We start from the raw sequence: 19,192 nt of genomic DNA on the forward strand, positions 1-19,192 counted from the left end.
TCCTGCTGTAACTGTGTGAGATATATCTCATACCTATCTCTACAGGGGATGGGACATCCCAATCCCTGTTCCTGTAGGGTAGGGATTTTATCTTCAGAATTAAGCTTCAGTGACATGGGGCAGATCTTCAGTGGTAAGAAATTCAGATTTAAGCACTGAGGACCCACTCACCTCTTCTTGATTTTGCTCAAACAAAAAACTATCAGCATTTTTCTCCAGAAAAAAACAAAGCAGAATTACTCTCTTATAGACCTTAATCAACTGTGGAGAGGAATCTGGATCTAAATCCCTGGATTCAAATACTCCAAAAAACTTGAGGACAATGTAAAAATGTGGATCTAGACTGAAATTTTAGTTATGGCTTCCAGTTTCTTTTTTTTTTTATGTTCAGAACTACACCTCCAGTTTTGAACTCCAGGGTTTGTGAGATGTTGAAATCCAGACTGGCATTCATGTGTTCTTCTCTGTTCTTTTCTAGGGAGTTAATAATGAGAAAAATAATATCTGAATATTACTTACAAGACAACGGGCCCATTGGCTCCTTGGAAGACCTCGTTTGGTAATTTTTCTAGGTTGTGATTATCACTTAGATTTCTGAAAAACACAACAATATTTATGCTAAAACAATCTGAGATTAAAAAAATAGCTTGCAGCGGTTAGTACTGTCTATTGATTGCTTTTCACAATAGTAAACACAAATAGTTACAGCTCGTCCAGGTAAGTTCCATTAAATGCATAATTCTCAATTTCCCGAATCCCATTTTTGTTCAGCCATCTGCAATAGAAAAAAAAAAAAAAAAAGTTGTGTTCTTATTTGTGCTTCATAACTTAAAATGTATGTAATTCAAATCAGTGAAAGGGATCTCAAACAATTAAAATTATTAAGTGGATATTCAAACGGTGAAATTTCTATGAATACTAGCTGGTAAGATCCCAATAGTTGGAGGAAGGCTTTGGAGAGTACCAACACGGATAGGGCAGATGAGCGCTACCATCGGAGATGAGAGCCAGAGTAAGTTTGTGAAGCAAGGGCAGAGCTGATGAAGATGCTGGTGCTGCTCATGGCTCCCCTGGGAAGGCTGCAGCGGAGTCAGTGGGACTGTTCCAGGTTAATCCCGGGAGGAGCGAGACCAGGATCTTTCCTGCTGGTGCTCTCGGTGCCACTTTTAGTTTTACTTTTTTCAAGATGCTTTTGAAACACCGGGCCATGGTTTAACCTTTGCTGGTTATTAGAAAAAAAGACCGCTGTCTGTGGGGGTCTCACGTCCTCAGCTGGGCAGATGGAGGAGGGAGGCTGATGGTCACTGAGCCGGGCAGGAGCGCAGGAGGGGGCTGGCGGTGGTGCCAAACTGCCCAGAAAGCAACTGATCCCTCCTACGTCTGCTGCCTTGGCAAATTACACTCCCTGTCTGCTCTGCTGCCCCAGTCCCACCTCCCTGGGTTCCTTCCCCCAAGAGGAGACACAGGTAGTGAACCTGGGAATCGAAGCTCCTGGGGCTTTCCGTCAAGTTTTTACTGTACTGCATTAACTAATTAACGTTTAACGTCCTTCCCTCTCTTCCCTTCACGGTCGTACAAATTTACATTTGGGTCAGTTGTATTTATCATCTTTACGGTGCAGTCTTTCATCTCGCTTTAAACGTCACTTGGCAACTCTCGCCCTCTCCAATGGGCAATGACAGGTCTGATTGATGGCAAAAATGGCCTGATTTAATTAAACCATCAGCAAATCTGGACGTTTTGTTTCTAATCCACGCTAAAAGCCAAGCATGCAAGCGACCCACTTCTCTAAGGTCTGAGGTAGTGAGCTAAGGTCAGCATGAAAATCAGTTATGGGTGTGGCTGAAAGGATTATCCTTCCGAGCATGACAGGCAGATGTACATAGATCCGTGTCTGCCATGTCTGTCAGGTTGGATCAGGAGAACTGTCACCGTCCCCTTCACTTGCAAGCACTATTAGACATGAGTGAGCAGGCACAGAGGGGAGACATGTCCCTGCTTATAGCATTTAAAACATTTATTATATTACATTGATCTTACCCATTTGTAGCTGCCAGGCTGATATATATGCTTTTAATCACAGTATTAGCACTTAGTGCATTCTCTCACTGAACACGATCCTAATGCAATGAGATACTAAGGTCGTAAAATTGGAGTCACTGTTGCCATACAGTGTAGACCATATACTCCTGTCACCTGGCTAATTGCATTCAAGTAGTAAAAAGAGCAAAAAAAAATTTTTACCTGTATCTCAAGACCTCATTATGCCACATATAGACAAATTTCTGTTGAGACAAATTCTCCTGTCCCTTCAACCAGCATCCTTACTGACTCCACTAACTGTTACGTTAGCAACAAGTGACAATGGAGGCAGAGATCCGGAGCTTTATGGGCTTTTACTCACCATTTCATGGCTATAGCAGTATTTTTAAAACACACTTTAAAATTCACCCGGTGCAGGAGGCCCCTGCCCCTGCGGTACTATTTACACCCTATTTCAGGGCAAGAAAATTCTATCTTAGGCTCTAAGTGACATTGAGACCTGGAAGCAAGGTGAATTTCTTCCATAAATTTCTAACATTTTTTTTTCCCCAAATGCATCCAGAGTTCCAGTCTGTGCTGATCCCAGGCACAGCGTAAGATCAGATGCAATCCAAATTACTGGCTTAAATGCGCTTGGAGCCTGCCACAGCTAAACCTGCTAAAATTGTGTCTCCCTAGAATGTGTGGGTTCAACAGGTCCTAGGTGTTTTTCATGCCATCTTGACACGCCTGGTTTCACAAAATAACATTGCTGTAACAGCAACCTTCTATTGCATTGCAATGGGACTTCAGTTTTGTATAGAAAACCACCAAATTTGGGTCTAAAATGAGGCAAGTTCATCACAGCACAAGGAAAGCCTCAGCAGGGACTCTCGAAGAGCACACGCAGGGCCTCTGTCCCATGGGAGAGCTACAGCAGAGTCAGGACATCGTCAAATCACAGTAAATATCTGGGATATTTGTCTCACCCCTTAGTGGTATTGTGGAAACAAATACAGTACTACTTGTGCAGTGCTCTGAAAATACAAAGTTCCGCCTGAGTAGCAAATATTGTCATCACAGGAGAAAAGATAAACCAGTGCATTGGGGTATGATTACTTGAATATCTATTTGAGAAAACTGTGCGTGTGTTTAAAACTTAAGGAATCTTGACGCAGACAGAGGTTGTGCGTAACTGATGGGGAAAAAGGAGAGACAGCAGTTAAGTAAGTGACTTGTTACTGGCCTCTCTTCAAATATTGATGATCTGACCTTGTTCCCACCAAAATCAACATGAGCCCAACCAGTCAATCAGATCTGGCTTGTCTGCTTCAGTATGTGTGGGAAACCACACACACACAGTGGGAAATTCTTCCAGTCTGGCCACTGGCTAGGTGAAATGAAGGCAGCTCGTTAGCAAGCAAACAGTGCGTTTTGGTATACCAACAGAAAGGATCAAAGAACCCGGATAGTTCATTAAAAGACATGACTTTTCAAGTCAAACGTAGACTCATCTAACCACGCAGCTTGAAACTGCATTGTGAACCGGCCCGTATCAATGCATTAGCATTGTGTACAAATATACCGCATTTCCACAACATCTACATATATTTTGCCTGAGTAATAAATGCCTTTGAATGATGTGTCTGACTGTAAATATTTATGAGTCATGCCATCCTTTTGAACACAATTTGTATCACATGGAACTGTTGTTGTAGGTGGAATATGTTTAACCTTGGCATCAGTAATTACTAAAATTGCCCTATTCTGTGCTTCTAAAATACAGAGCAAGACTAGAATACAACAAAAAAAACCCACAAAAATATTCATTTTTCATGGCAGGGAAACAGAATACAGAGATTTCAGGGGTAGGGGAGAAGTCTAAAACCTCAAATTGAATGTGGAAGCCTATGAAATAGTGCCCATCCCGCGGCTTCCTTGACCCTATTCTGGAAAAGGAATGAGCTAACAAGAAGAATAATAAATTTGCTTTGTCTTACTCACAGAATCACACTTTCAGAACTCAGGCCCGTGAATGAATTTCTTTCAATTGTACGTATATTGATATTATCTTGAATATCTCTGAAAAATAAAATACAATAGAAACTACACCTTTTTGTACATCTGTGAGTCTTTCAATATGATACGCTATTTCAAACACAGTGTTTTTCATTATATTCAATCTGAGGAAGTATTATAGACAGCAAGTAATGACTAAGTTTTTAAGACATTTTGTCTGCAGAGCACAAACCTTCATGGTAAAAAAGGCTGGAGCAAAACATTTCCAACACCCCCATACTTTCCTCCCAAATAGGTTGAAATCATTAAAATGCATAAAAGCTCTGGTCTCATAACCCTGAGATAGATGAAATAGTTCCTCCAGCAAACATCCTACCCAGAAAATGCAAGCTGAGGGGCTGCAAGGCCACCCCATCTCACAGCCTCCCAACCAGGAGAAGAAAAAGCCATTAGCCTTTTTGGCCTGATTCAGCAGGGTACCTGCCAGCCCACGAACTGTTCCCCTCCTGATGTCAACAGGGTTTCTTACAAGCTTTGTATGTGCTTAAGAACTTAAGATGCGGGACCCCTGTCAATGCAGTTTGTTGAACTGACAAGTAGGCATTTCAGTCTTTCAGCAGTTTTGACTGATGCGAAAAAGGAACAGGAGATATACGTTCTGTTGCTTGCTCAAAATAGATCTCAAAGAAGTTAAGTAGTATTACTCATAATTTAGACTGGGGATATGGTTGTTTTCATGCTGTTTCTGTTGGAAAGCAAGGAACAAAATTAATTTTCTGCAAAGCTTGAAATGAAGTGTTGTTCTAAAATTATCTCATGCCAACAGTTGAATACGGCCACAGCTCTGCCCTAAGTGACACTTACACAGAGGCCTCATTCTGCACACTGAGGCCAGCGGAGGTAGGAATAGGGAGGGAGCGTGGCACCGGTACAAGTGAAGTGTATCTCTCTGCTAAGGATCTGCACGAGCCCTTTATATCCATCAATGGCCCATCAAGACCTATCTTTGGGACTTAAATATCGGCACAACTGAAGCCAATGGGAATTTTCTTACTGACCTCAGTGGGGCCAGGGTTTGAACCAAGGTCTAGTTTGGGACTCAAGCACTATCAAGGCTGACTTATTCTTACAGGAAAATGAGGATTTTCACCTGAAAAAAGAAATTTGTCTTGCTCAGCAGGACACAATCATTCGAGTCTAGTTAAGACCGAAGATAAACGTAAAGGTATACAGGAGGAAGGCTCTGTATCTCCCTATCTGTTCCATGTGCTTGATGGTTTTGGGGAGCCCTTAAGTGCAGTGCTCAGAATTATGTATGTCAAGTGTATTACAGAAATGTATTTCTGATCTTATGTTTGCGTATACTATATTCAGGCATCCCCCTCTATGTTTTCTATGCATTTTAATTTATACTAACGATCATGAGTAAGACAATTGCAGGATTAATGTTTCTGCAGCTTGAAATCTTCTAATCAAGGATTTGAACATGCAGAACTTTGCCTGTGCCTTAACAACGTATCTTATCCAAAGGAACAGAAGAAATAATTGCTTATTTCCTGGGTTTTCTGCTTTCAGTTATACTAAGAACTGATTGAAAAATTTATGTCAAGAACCTTTTCAGTAAAAAAAAAGAAATCAAGCTTTTTCTGATATGCATTTTTTACAGAAAAAGAGATTTTTTTTAAAAAAAAGTCTGCTTTCACACAAAATTTTACACAACTATTTTTTTCCCTGTTGGCACTGGAATTTTCCATAGAAAAAAATATTTCATTCTCTGCACATTTTTACTGCTAGTGAAAAAAATGAGCATGGGAGAGCTATTTCCCTGTGGTTTCTTTTCTTTTCTTTCACCCCCCCCCGCCCCGTGATATGGCCACCTCCCACAGAAAACAGCTCCTAGATCAGCAAGTCTTCCCATGCAGGCCAGAGAACTGTCACCAGGTGGCAACAAATTTCCACTGCCTCCAGCCTGGTTTGAATTTCAGCTGATAAAAGAGGAGTAAAAGGCTGTTATCTGTCCTCTGGGCCATCCAGGCACACACTCATACCGTAGTTAAAGGCAGAGGGGTCTGTAAAGTGTGAGTTACGACACTTTGTAGAAGCGAGACCCAGAGAGAACTGAGACCTTTCGGGCCACATTATCATCATTCCCTACAAAATTACAACCCAAAACCGCTACCGTGAAGCTAATAAGCGAACAAAAGGGGAGTTGTGTTTCGAAAGGTTTTGTTGGAGCAGGAGAAGATTCAAAGGGAGCTTTTAAAAAGTGAAAAGCAGACATTAAAACTTACAGTAAAACTTTCTGGAAGGAGTGCACCTTATGGACAGCAGGTAAAAACCGAAGGCCAGTGTTTGATATTAACCTAAGGGCGTGAGAACATGTGAAAATTATTCGCTCTGCCCCAGAAATGAAACAAGAATTAATAAAGAAGAAAGAACACTGGACTTAAAATGGCAGCCACAAAGGGCAGAGTTTAGCCACTAACAGGAGGTTTGCTCATAGGAAACCTGACATTATAACGTAAAAAGATTTTTCTCCAAAGCATGAGCTGAATTCTGCCCACTGAAGTCAAGGGAGAAACCCTACCTTGGATAATTACACGGTCCCTCCCGATGATCACAGGAAACTTGGTATTAATTTCCCAACCATATTCTAAGAAATCAACTGCACTGACACAAGATAATTATTTTCCTAGTAGCTCTTCTAAAAGTATCAACTCACCACAATTTTAACCTTCTACTCAATAGAGCATACATTAATTCCACTAGAAATAACATTATTTCATGAAAGTACGAGAGAATTAGGATGCTTTATTCCCCAGCATGTCCAATAGCAAGGAACCGAACATATGGGAACATTTCAGCAGTTTGTGCAACTGGAAATGGGTCTGAACCTCCGTATTTAACTACCTCCACCCCCCCCCCCCCACTATGTTGAGCACCACCGGCCTCTGCGTTGTGGTTCCCATCCATGAAACGCCACTCCAGAAACATTGATGGACAACCCTGTGCCCACAGCCAGTAAGGAAACATAGTCACAGGTATCCACAGAGCTGTACCACGCCTAATTTAAGCAAATGTTGTTATCCAGAGCAGTAGCAAGGGCAGGACAAACATGATATTGCCATGCAGCAGGAGATGACTTGTGGCTGCTGATGGCTGGATGCAGGGCTGAGTGCTGGAGGGATGAGCTGGACCGGGCTGGGCTCCCATTGACTGGGAGTTTTTCCCAGCCACCAAAATGTCTCATTTCGTCTCTACCAAACAAAGAGAAAATTTGAGTTCTTGAAAATTTAGTTATATCTTTGTATTTTTAACATGTGACATGGTAGAGAAGGTAAACTTTCACTGAGAATGAAAATGTCACTGAGAATTCCTTAAGGAATGTATTAGTAGTAGTATGTGGAAAGTATTTTTTATCCTGGTACTTAAATAGAACAATATCCTTCCATTACTGGATGCGATTTTTTTTTTTTTTTGCAGATTCATTCCTGGATAGTTGAATGGTGGTGAAAAGCACTGGTTGTGACTGGAAAAAAGTAACAGTGTTCATTTGATGTTTATTATGAACCTGGATTATTTCAGGAAAGTTGCAACCTTTCAGGTTTCATAATCTGAACTGAAACTGGACACCTCCATGTGACAACCAAATCCTACATTTGGGCACTCATAGGTCCATAAAACAGTCATTCACTTGTATAAGTACGGCTCTGAGGTGGTAGCTGGATATCCTCAGATGGTGAAAAGCCAACTTGTTATCTGTCTCATCTTACAACAAAAAGCAATGCACTGTATGCAGGAAAAAATTAAAGTAGTATAGTGAATATTCAAAAAGCCAATTTGGGAAAGTTGCTGAAATGTCATGACTGTTTCGTCTCAGGAGTCAGAGTGGTCTGACATTGCATTAGTGTAAAAATAACAGCTGTCACATGTGACCAAGAAAGCTCTACAAAAGTCTTTGAAAAACTATTACAGATAGTTAAATAGAAAGCATGATTAATGAAGCAGGTGGATTTCATGAGGCCCTTATTATTCAAAGTACTTTTGCACTTATACTTTGTAAAAGGAGTTAGCTGAAAAAAATTAGAAGCAATAGAAGAAGACCCCCCCTTACAGTATTTTAAAGTACACTCTAAATTACTGGAGAAGTACAGGGTTTTAGCTGAAAGCTGCCTTGAATTTTAGTTGAGTCACATGCTAAAAATTCATGCAGATCTTTTTATGAGCCACTTGCTAAATACTAATTATGGCATGCAGTTCCTTTAGTAGGTAAAGGAAGAAGTAAACTGCTGCCAAGTAGTGTGTGGCTATCGCAGGACAGAGGAGAAGACATGAGAAGCTTTCCTTTCTACAGTACTTTCCCAAGAAAATCTCAATCCTCATGTTGCAGCAATGAAAGATGATGGTACTCTAACACAGGCTATTCAAACACTGCTCCCAATGGCAACTTACTCCCAACGTACCAAAATGCCACACTGGTTAGCAGGGCTTTCACCGTACATGTGTGAAAAAACACATTCAAAGCCTTGGGTGATGCCACAGTCCTGATCTTTCCAGTAATCCCAAAGTGTCCAGGACTGAATTTGTACTGGTGTCAACTGAGCAGCATGAGATGAAGAGGAAAGCATCTTTCACAAATCACTATATATTGAAGTAAATCTACAGGTGGCACAAAGCAATGATTGCACAGAGGCACAGAATGGTGATTAAGAGTAGAAGATGTTCTTTTAATTAATTGCAGAAAAAGAACTAAAAAAATATTTAGCTAGACTGCAGCCTAGATCTTCCCTCTCTTTTTACTCAACCAGCAAATCTCCAGAGGCCTTTAAGTGGATAATCTTGTTAGAATGTGGATAATCCAATTTACTGAATATCTTTCCTGCAGGACAGTTTTATCAATATATTTACCATATAATGTATACATCTTTAGTAGCCTCACTTTAAACAAGTGTCCTCTTTAATCTGTGTTATAACTGAGTCCCCTCTTGCCATGCATAAACAGCTTGGTAAGAACCTGTTTTTCAGATGGCTGATGGCTGCTTTCCAAAGCATTAATTGTCTTTCTGAAAAGGCTTACTGGAGTCAGCACTTAAGAAAACATTGCACCATGATCAGCAGAGAAAAAAGAAATATTTCGGAAATTAATTCCTGGAAGATTCTGGCTGCTTGTCTCCAGATATAGCAACATGCCTGCTCTTTTTTATGCCAAATTAGTAGGAGCTACTCTGGCAAAACTGGGAACACAGTTTAACTCATTGACTTATTGTGGGTATTTGCTGAATCGCAAACCCAAGGTAGGCAGAGATAAATACAACATCACTTAGGAATTGTTATTTTTGTGTCCCTTAATTGTGCTGGTTACTTTATACTGCACATGAGCCTGACTCCAGCAAGAGATTCCTCCGACTCATGTGCCCCAGCCTTGCAGGCTAAGCCGAGCCTATAACCCACAACAGCCACTTCTGGGGCAAGGTCTTTTACCATGAGGCTGCTGTACAAAAGGAAGGAATGGAGCATCACTTCTTGTTATCGAAGAGCCAACTCCATGCAAAGGGTCAGCGATTCTGTGGACGTCGCTGCATCTGCAGCTCATACCGGTTTGGGTTTAGGAAGCATGGTGGGTACACCTGGGTCAGGTCCAGTGCGAAATAAAACCAGGCCAGTACAAACTGCTGCCAGACTTTGGAGCTGGGCTCTGCCCTCCACAATGCAAACTGCTTTGCAGATAAAATGTAGGCTTTTGAGACCTAAATTTCCCCTCCCCTCCAACAGTCCAGCTGTATGCCCTCAAAATTGATCTGAAAGGAATGTTACATTTAAACCCTTCTATTTTAAGCTCAGATTGCTTAATACAGGATGTCGACATATCCACTGTAAAAAAGAACCAAAGGACACAGATTGCACATGAGAACTAATTTTGGAAAGCAGAGGTTTGAAAAGTCATCACTACATTATTAAACAGACAATGCCACAGCTCTCCCTAATGAGAGCCAGATAAATAATCTTGTACCCATGAAAAGGTCAGTAAGTTACCATTTTGAAGCAGTCTGTCTCTTTGGCATATTTCCAAGAAGACCAATTAACAATTCTCTTCACTGCTTCTAAAAGACTGGTGAGAAAGGTAAGGTTGCGTTTTTCTAGAAGGTGAGAGTATTTCAGTGTTGCATTTTTTTTAGCTTTTTTTTTTTTTAAGCGCTTTTCTCTCCTTACTGTTTTTGCCATACTAATAATGATGATGCAGGAGACAAAGGCAGTAGGGTGAGCAGGAAATGTATTTGTCCCCAAGCTGACAGAGATAAAAGCATATTAATGTTCAACAGCTGGTGGCCATAACGAGCCCACGAAGCTGAGGAGAAGACTGACAAGGCTTGCCAGAGCTTCTTGCCTACCCATAAATAAGACCTAGTGGTGACACAATTGTTTTTGAAACAGTACAGAAAAGGCCTTGCAAGCAACATGATGCAAAGGTTATTAAAATGACGGGCTATGGTGCCTAGGCTCAGTCTCAGTCATCAACACTGATTATTTTTTCTCTTTTTTTTAAATGAAAATTGCCAGTAAATATTTATTTTTCTGTGAGATTTTCTGAATTCTGTTTTAACAGTTCTCTCACAGCGACGGCACTGTGGTGAGGGATCAGACCACACATCTCGTACCCTGCCAGACTACCACAGTGGCTGGGAACTTCAGAAGAACCACAACAATCCCAGCAATAGCCAGGTACCCCAGTCCCCCTGCTTTGGCACGCTGGTTGCAGCTGGGTCTCGCTATCCCAATTTATGCCGAGATATAGGAGTGCCTGTGCCAGCTGCCCTGAGCTGTGGGTCAGACCAGGAAGGGCTACAGAGGTCTATGGCAGGGTTTGCAGCAGAAGGTTGGGCTAAGGACCTCTCTGAACACAGGTCTCCACCTCTGGAGCCTGGATGTGGGCTATTTGGGAACCTGGCATGGACCCCAGCTGGGGAGAAGATACTCCACATTGGCAACTGGAGTACATTCCAGCATCAGGTTTGCTTTTCCACTCATGCACAACCCTGTGTATGGTCAGACAGAATCTCCTAATCTGTTTTGTCACAAGGTATTTATGAAATCACTTGCTATTCCTTCCTAATTTCTGGCAGTTAATGGGAGAACTAGGCCGTGATGTACAAAGGTTTGTTAGTTTCCCTTCATGGTCTTAAAATTGTTATCATTTCTCAAACAGCTGTTGATAGCATTTCTATTCATATAGATGTTTAACCCTTTTCTGAATTATTTTAAATTCTAGTCCCACATGAGCTCCCCTCAGCACCTTGCCTTTTATTTTCACTAATTAGCTCTTCCTCATATGTCACTGGATAGTGAATACCAGGACTAGGTTACCTTTACCAACTGCCACTTTGTAGCCTTCCATCAACATTTCTGCTTTCTTATTAAATTAACGGTCCTATTCTTTCAAAGAGTAAAACTCTCTGCATTTTCAAGGGGAGGTTTCTAGAAGCACCAGTGAGTGAAACAAGGGGATGGAGAAAATGGCAGTCTTTCCTACAGAAATGTGCCGAGAGAGAGCACAGTGGTATGACTGTATATAAAGAGAGTGACCTGAGCATGATGTAATTTGGCATCACACCTAGCTCACTGAGATGTAGAGGGCTCCTACCGGGACTTTAGGTCTTGTTGCTCATCCCTATGGTGTGAACTGGTGTAGCTCAACTGAAGCCAAAGGTGTGAGGAGCTACCTCAAACCTTGTCGTTAGCACGAAAGACACATTCATCTGTTCAGACTCTCACAGCCATGAAGCCTGCACCTTTTGTACTATTTATAGCCATACAAGAGGGATCGTTTTATTTGTTTCCTTCTCAAATGAAGGCATAGAGGGGATGCAGCATAAATCCATTAGTGGAGTAAACACCAAAAATGGATGTTATCAATTTAAATTAGAGAAAAGCTTTGGCACAAAAATGAATGTGAATGAAGTGGCCGTGAATAAAATTACAGAAAATGTTCTAGTCGCCAAATCATTGTGTTTCTGGAAATGCCCCCCCAGGAAAAAAAAAAAAGCAAGCAGGGAACAGTACAGAGCATAAAAAATGTCAATAAAGCACTTGGAATGGAATACATGGAATGGAGCCAGTAAGAAATGGGAAACAGTAGTCTGAGGAGTCTCTTCCAGTCCTGTGTGCCCAGAAGAGAGAATACCTTAAAAAGTACTCAAAAATAAATTTTCCTCTAATTTCAGCCAGTGAGTAGAACCAGCTAAAGAGGAGTGGGGAATTGTTAGTTAAACAAGCAATCCTCTGTATTTTTTTATCTATTACCTCTATAGGTCTTAGTAGAGCTTCTGCAGCTGAATTTTTATATAGGTAGCATGTCTGAATATTTGAGCCAATGTGTATGGGAGCGTGGAATGACAAATGTTTGCAAAAGGGAGCATCCACTAAAGTAAAGAGAAAAAAATTCCACTTCCTCAGATATTTAAAGTGGGGATTTACCTTCTCCTCATGACTTATAGTTTGTGTGTCCCACATTGAAAAAATAACTGAAATTAGTGTGTTCATTACTGTGTTCACATTTCTTCTTCTTGTTCTTCAATTTTGTATGAGATAAATGTGCTCCTGTTCTTTCTAACCATCTGTACACCTGACAACTGTACTACCCATAGCAGCTTGTTCTGGGGATTTTGCATGGGATAAACAAATGCTGGATTTTTGTTCATAGGTAGCCAGAATTACTCAAAGACAGCAGTCACTGCTGAATGACTCAGGCTTGAAAACAAAGGAAAAAGCCATGTGATTTCTCCTCATGACAATGCAAATTTAAGGCGTTATATCCCTACTGCCAGGAGAAAAATCTGCGTTTCAGTTAGGGACATAAAAAAGGTAAAGTTTATCAAGGTGCCTGGTGAATTTGATAAGCAGATATTGGTAAAAATACTGGGGAGAACGACAATTCTACTACCACTCTAACCACATATTCCAGTTCACTAAGGGTTTAAAGTATAATTGTCTGTGTAGTGCTAATTACACCTTATCTCTTCAAGTCCAAACCTTAAATCTCAAAGTTCAAATTCAAACCAATGCCTCTTGGCATATTTTGAGCTGAGAACCTGTCAGATGCTAGTGATCTTCAGAGACCTTAGACACTCATTAACTTACTGGGAGCTATGCCTATTAGACCACTGACCTGATTTCATCCTGTCTTTAAGAAGTATCTAACCAGACAATTAAGCACTTACTCTTATGTACTCAAATGTAGAAATCATGATCAGGCTTCTTGGATGAGTAAGGGTTCTTGTGTAAGTAAGAAAATCAAGGTCAGGTATATGTACCCAGGTGGATGGACACACAAAAGTTAAGCTGATATCCTGCTGGGTGTATATGCCATTGTTCAGCAAAGAACACTCTGGGAGCTTATTTAAGCTACGGCCATTAAAAACAATTACTGTTAAATGGACTTCATTGGACTTTGTTGGGGTTTTATGCAGAGGAGAGATTATTAGTCATGTTAAGATCACGCGCTAAAAGCTGTGAAAATATTTTTGGGCAACAGTTTATTTTAAGGATAGCTTCAATTATCACTGAATTGTGATGGCAATCCCATGGGAGCAGATGTGGCAACCACAGTTGTGCAAGTGGCATTCTTGATGAGGCTGGCTGATGAAATAAAGTTATACCATACACCAATACATTTGTATTCTAAGGTTTTAAAAATCTCACATCAAACGTTAATGAAAACCATTGCTATAGCACTACCATTACTAAAGAAAAGAGAATTTGAATGCTTAATACTATGTGTATGAAGTATAACAGAAGGCAGAGCCGTAGCAAAGACAGATAAGAGAGATTTCATCCCAAAGCTCTCAGTAGGAATTTCAACCTAAAGTTGTTTTTATAGACAGAAAAAAGGCCCAGCTCCTTTTCTCATCACTTAGTTTCAACCTGTTGCTTAGAAAGGCTCAAGGATCTTATGTGTGTGTGAATACTCCACGGAGGGTATTATCTTCAGCTTTTCTGAGGACTGCGTGCAGGCCTGGGGATGAAAATGTGGATTTGCAATGGGCAACTAGCAGGGCATTATCCTGTCTTATTACCAAAAGTGTTCAGCACAGATTGGACAGAAATACATCTGTATCATTCACAATGACTATAGTACTTGCAAAGAGCAAAAGATCTTACAAATATCTGAGGCTCGGAAGGTGTTCGAAGGCGTCTTGATCGATGTACACGAGATTGTTGGCCTTCTCAATTCTTCTGCAAAGAGAAAACGAAACATCAGAGGAAATATATCAATATATTGATCTTAAAATATCTGTGGTTGCCCCATGATGTAGTGGTGCTATATGCTGAGATTTTCTTTTTGACAGCAGAAGATCTGCATGATTTCAAACAGCAGCCTACCACAGACCCCACCACCTTTTGATATCAGCAGTGGTTTGAGGATAAGTTTCAGGCTGACCAGAAAAAGAAAGGGACAGTCAGATAAGAAGATGGGAAAGACAAATGGAGATTTCAAATATTCCTTTATTGCTATGAATTCTTCAGAGCTTACCTGAACCAAACTGCAAAACCTTTGATACTTGCCTGTAATGGATCTTTATAATTGTCTCCTTTGAATTTAGATTGCTCATTACTTACATTTCATGTAGTTTGGGAAGGTTGGAAAACACATTTGCTTCTATAACCTCCAAGGCATCATTCTGTGAGATCTCTCTGAAAAATAATTTAAAAGCCAAGATATTTCAAGCCATGGTGAAGCAGAGAATGAACAACTGAAAAATTCACAAGGAACATCTTCCTAGATTACTGATGAGTTTTAAAAATAAAGTGGATATCAGATAATAAAACAGACCCCAAAACGCTGATGAGCTGCCACCAAGCCAAACAACAGTCAGGAATAGACGTTTTCTGAGGCTGAAGTTTGTTTCTGTAACGGCAGCCCTGCACCTCCTGCTGTCCCCATGCCCTGTGTGTTAGAAGGCAGGGCTTATCCATCATTGGCTGTTGGATCTCTGACATCACTAATTACTGATAGAGATTTAATGAAAGCTTTTAACTCGGTGAAGAAAATGGGATGAAAGGCAAATGAAATAGAGAAGGCAGCTAAAAAGTTCCTAAGAAATATGACACAGCTTCAGCAGTAGGACGTGATGCTGTCTTGACCTGATGTAAATTACAGAGATTAAAATTAAGCCACCAGCAGACACATCCTTATTAGCAGGAGCTGTAGACCACGGATGTGAAGAAGCCTTCCATACATTGCAGAAAGCCCTATTTGATCTCATCTGTATACAATTAATGTCCTCTTCCAGCCACAGTACTGCAGAATAAAAATGGCCAGTTTTCTGTTATCAGCATACCAGAATGCATCTCCAGCTGGTCCAGAATACGTGGTTGTTTTTTTTTTTTTTTCACTGCCTTAATCTGTCGGATGGCAAAGAGATGGCTCAGGCTCTGGCGTAATTTAGCACTCAGGAGTTCTCTTGCTGAATTGAGGGGTAATTACTGCAGTGCAACCTGTCCTGATTACATCCCTTGTGCTGGCAGTGACCAGGAGAGTTGAGGTAAAGGCAGCTGTGCCAAAAGATTCCCCACTGCCATTTTTGGAAATGGTGCAAAAGTGCTATTTCCCAGGCTGAGGTCAGATGTAGGAAGTAAAATTTGTAATACAGATATAACTTGGTGTGGTGGTTTGTTGGATTTTAATGGCAAAGTAACCGTGCACATCTTTGGAATGAAACCTTGGATAAATAGTCAGATTGCAAACTGGCTGGCACTTGTTCCTGGGTATCTTGTTCTTCTGAAATTATATTGGATGCAAATAGATTGGAACAGGCTGGAGGTAAAACAATAGATTGTAACAATAAGTGCAGAGTCACAAAAATTATTCCAAGTAATATAAAAAGTATTCCACTTCCTTCTGACTAGCAACTGAACTGTACCTGACAAATTACCTGCCCATTTAAGACAAACAAAAGCCTTACAAAAGACGGCAAGTTGCTCCTCTGACCTTTTCTGCTTTAAAAAAAGTCTCAGTGGTTTGATATTTTTTATTTTAATAGGAAGCTCTCCCTCCTGTTTCCTCAAGGTTTTTGTAGAAGAAACCCAGCTCTCCTCTGCCCTGGGAGCTCTACACTGACCGGAGAACAAGAAAACAAAAGTACACGAGGACTGACAATAGGTGCTCGGTAGGATGCGATGAGAATGGAGTTGGTTTGGCAGTGCTGAGCCATCAGCTCACATGTAAACACGTTCCTCTTTATTGTTTAGGTTTCAGCAGCAACATAGTGCTTCGACTGAGATTGGGATTCCTTCCCGCCATGCAAGGTATACAACCATTGCCAGGGATGTTTCAAAGACTTTTTATTATCTTCCTGTTTTCTTCAAAAATAATGCATTGTGAGTTCTATGGGAGAAGCAACCACCCCCTATGCTGTATTTATGTGACAGTACAATTCACTTGCCTCACTACAGCCTAGAAGACTTAACAACACGAGAGGTGTCTCAGACTTCTAAAATTTGGTTTGGTTTTGCTTGTGCTCTTTTTGGGTGGTCAGCAGGAGAGTTGCCATTCCCCACAATCTGAAAATCAGTTGTCTAGAAAAAAAAAAAAAATCATAGAAAAAGCAGAACATTTAATACCAACAAATCCATTTAGGCAGAAGATTTCAGGCTACTAACAGCTCAGGGAAAAATGTTGCAGATTTGTTGGCCTTACACAGGCAAAAAAAGTTTATTAAGAAATAGCAATACAGTAGTGACCTCACCCAACAGATAGGGCTGTCGAGGCTAATAATTTTTTATGATCCAATCTGCTATCTAACTTTGGAACAACTTGGATGATATAACTTTTTTAATGGAATGCTTAAAGCTAAATGTTTCTGCATCAGGAGAATGTTTTGGCTTCCTAAGAGTGGGATGGGTTTTGGGCTTTGTTTTGGTTCAAGAAATGGAAGATACAGATCTGATTAAAGTAGGGCACGAGCAGGCCACGACCCTTTGGAAGACTTCGAGAATGCATGGTTAAGGAAAGAATGAAAGAGAGATAGGAAGATAGGCATCTCTAAACTATTTTTACAAGATTAAATTCTTAAAAGATTAAGTTTTTAAAAGAATTAAATAACATTTGTGTGAGGGGGGTGTTTCAGAGGTTTGGGGAATTACTTGGCTTTCATTCTAATATTTCCGTTCACAAGTACGAAGGCGACAGTCATTTTCTGTTTAACAGGTAATGAAAATACCTCCATTTAAAATGATTTTATACTGTCTTCCAGCTCAAGAAAACAACTACTGCAGGCGTTGTGGTTATGAACCCGTCAATGGCAGAAGGCAGTAACCCTTTGGTGTTGGGCTTCCTCCTCTGTGTTCAGGGGATTGCAGGGGGAGAGGGAACAGGACAAGACCTTCTGTCCCCCGCAATGAATTGTGTATCCTCTGCTACGCTCTCTCCAGGAGATCCCATTCGTGATGACCTTGTTCCTCGTTGTTCTTCGCAGATGAATCAGTTTATAGCACTGAAGTGCTGTTTTCTGACAGAAGGTCATTGCTATTCTCGTCCCTTGGGGTGTCCTTATACCTGCTACAGGCTGTCATTCAGGTAAGAAGGATAAATTTAAAAAAACCCAAACATTCAGCTTAAGAGATCAGTCACACACTTTGAGCAATGGGCAGCTTTAGTCTGGGTTTTGGTTGCATAATTTATGTGAGCAATTTATTGGTGTCTGCCAAAAAAATGCATACCCTGCTCATGGAAAACCAAAAGAACACTATCTATCTCAGATACAGGTACCTCTGGCGTGAAAAGTACAAACCACCACTGCTCCTATCAAACAACCGACTCGGCAGACTCAGATCCTCTGTAGAGGAGTGCAAATAATACCTGCAGCAGCAGCTACAAATGGAAAAAAAGGGGATCGCTGGCTACTGTTTGTGCAAGTGATTTGTCTTACAGTATAAATATACACAAATAGATGATTGCTTATAATGCAGATCTTATTATATGTCATCACGAGAGAAGATGGGACTGTTATTATGTTGTTTGTTTGTAATGAATGATACTATTCGCTCTACCGCTAGCTATCGCAGCAAATCCAGATGGCAATTTCAGCATCATTTCTGATGCATACAAGCCTTTGAATAGATAGTATGCAAAACAATCGGGGCAATTTCTTAAAGAAACCCAAACCTCCAAAACCCCAAACCACTCAGTTGTTGCGAAGTGCTTGGGCTTCTGCTAAGCTTACTTTCCAACTGCATGCGCAGCTCTTCTGAAATCAGTCCCCAAAAGCATAAATTGTTTACTCAAATGCAGCCTAAAAGAGGAAAAACTATTCCATAAAAATGTTTTGCTAAGGAATTTCCTCTAATTTGCCACTAACGTAGCAAACTGTAATGGTTATGACCTATTCACAAGGCACTGACTGCAGTATAGCATTTCCACGTGTGATAGCCAAAGCCAGCGGCAGCAGGGAGAGGGATTGAGAACGAAGAGGAGGAGGAAGGCACTGCCTGGTGGCAGTACAGTCTTAACTCGGTTTAACCTGCCCCCAAAGCTGCCCTTAGGCAGGGCTGGGGGTTCATCTTCATGATATCTGTGACAGAGCCCAGCATGTTGCATAGGAAGTATTCCTTTTCAAACCAGCTGCACTCAAAAGCACAACCCATAAAAATCAAGATACATTGAAATGGCCTTTTAAACAGTTCTATTAGCAAGGAATTTATAGGTCATGGCAGCTTCTTTGAAGAAAAAGTCTCTTAGACTAATCAAAGTCTTATAGCAAAAGCAAGACTGTGTTAAACTCACAAACTAATGGTCTTGCAGCCAAGTGGTCTCACATTTCAAAATAATGAAGACATAAAAGACTGGACATTTATATGTCTTTTATGATAAGAATTCCTTTCAGGATCAGAGTAGGGCGCACAGGCAGGAGCAGGGTCATTTTTCCCCTGCTAGGAAATGTGCCTATTTAAAACCAATATGTGTGTGTATGCGTGTATGTATAAATACAGAGAGAGAAGCTTAACACAGATGAGTAAGTGGAAACTTGTGCTAGAAGAGCAAAGCATACGCGTGGCAGAAGACCAGCGTAGAGGCAGATCACAGCATCAGTCCCTTACATCGTGCCCAGGGACGTATGCTCTGGAACACGAAAACCTTGTAATACCAGCAGCAGGA

General features: G+C 40.8%; 1 protein-coding gene across 1 annotated transcript in view; it reads right to left on the reverse strand.

Moving 5' to 3' along the window:
* FSHR (follicle stimulating hormone receptor) overlaps window positions 1-19,192 on the reverse strand; it is a gene marked incomplete at its 5' end in the record, with an annotated part of 34,518 nt that overhangs the window by 12,182 nt on the left and 3,144 nt on the right. The window contains 6 exons of the mRNA XM_009708596.1: window positions 520-594; window positions 707-775; window positions 4,027-4,104; window positions 6,333-6,404; window positions 14,197-14,271; window positions 14,656-14,730. Coding sequence (XP_009706898.1) covers window positions 520-594; window positions 707-775; window positions 4,027-4,104; window positions 6,333-6,404; window positions 14,197-14,271; window positions 14,656-14,730 — 444 coding nt within the window. The remainder of the gene's footprint in view (window positions 1-519; window positions 595-706; window positions 776-4,026; window positions 4,105-6,332; window positions 6,405-14,196; window positions 14,272-14,655; window positions 14,731-19,192) is intronic.

Source organism: Cariama cristata, unplaced genomic scaffold, assembly GCF_000690535.1.
Source record: "Cariama cristata isolate BGI_N322 unplaced genomic scaffold, ASM69053v1 scaffold39480, whole genome shotgun sequence".
Taxonomy (NCBI): domain Eukaryota; kingdom Metazoa; phylum Chordata; class Aves; order Cariamiformes; family Cariamidae; genus Cariama; species Cariama cristata.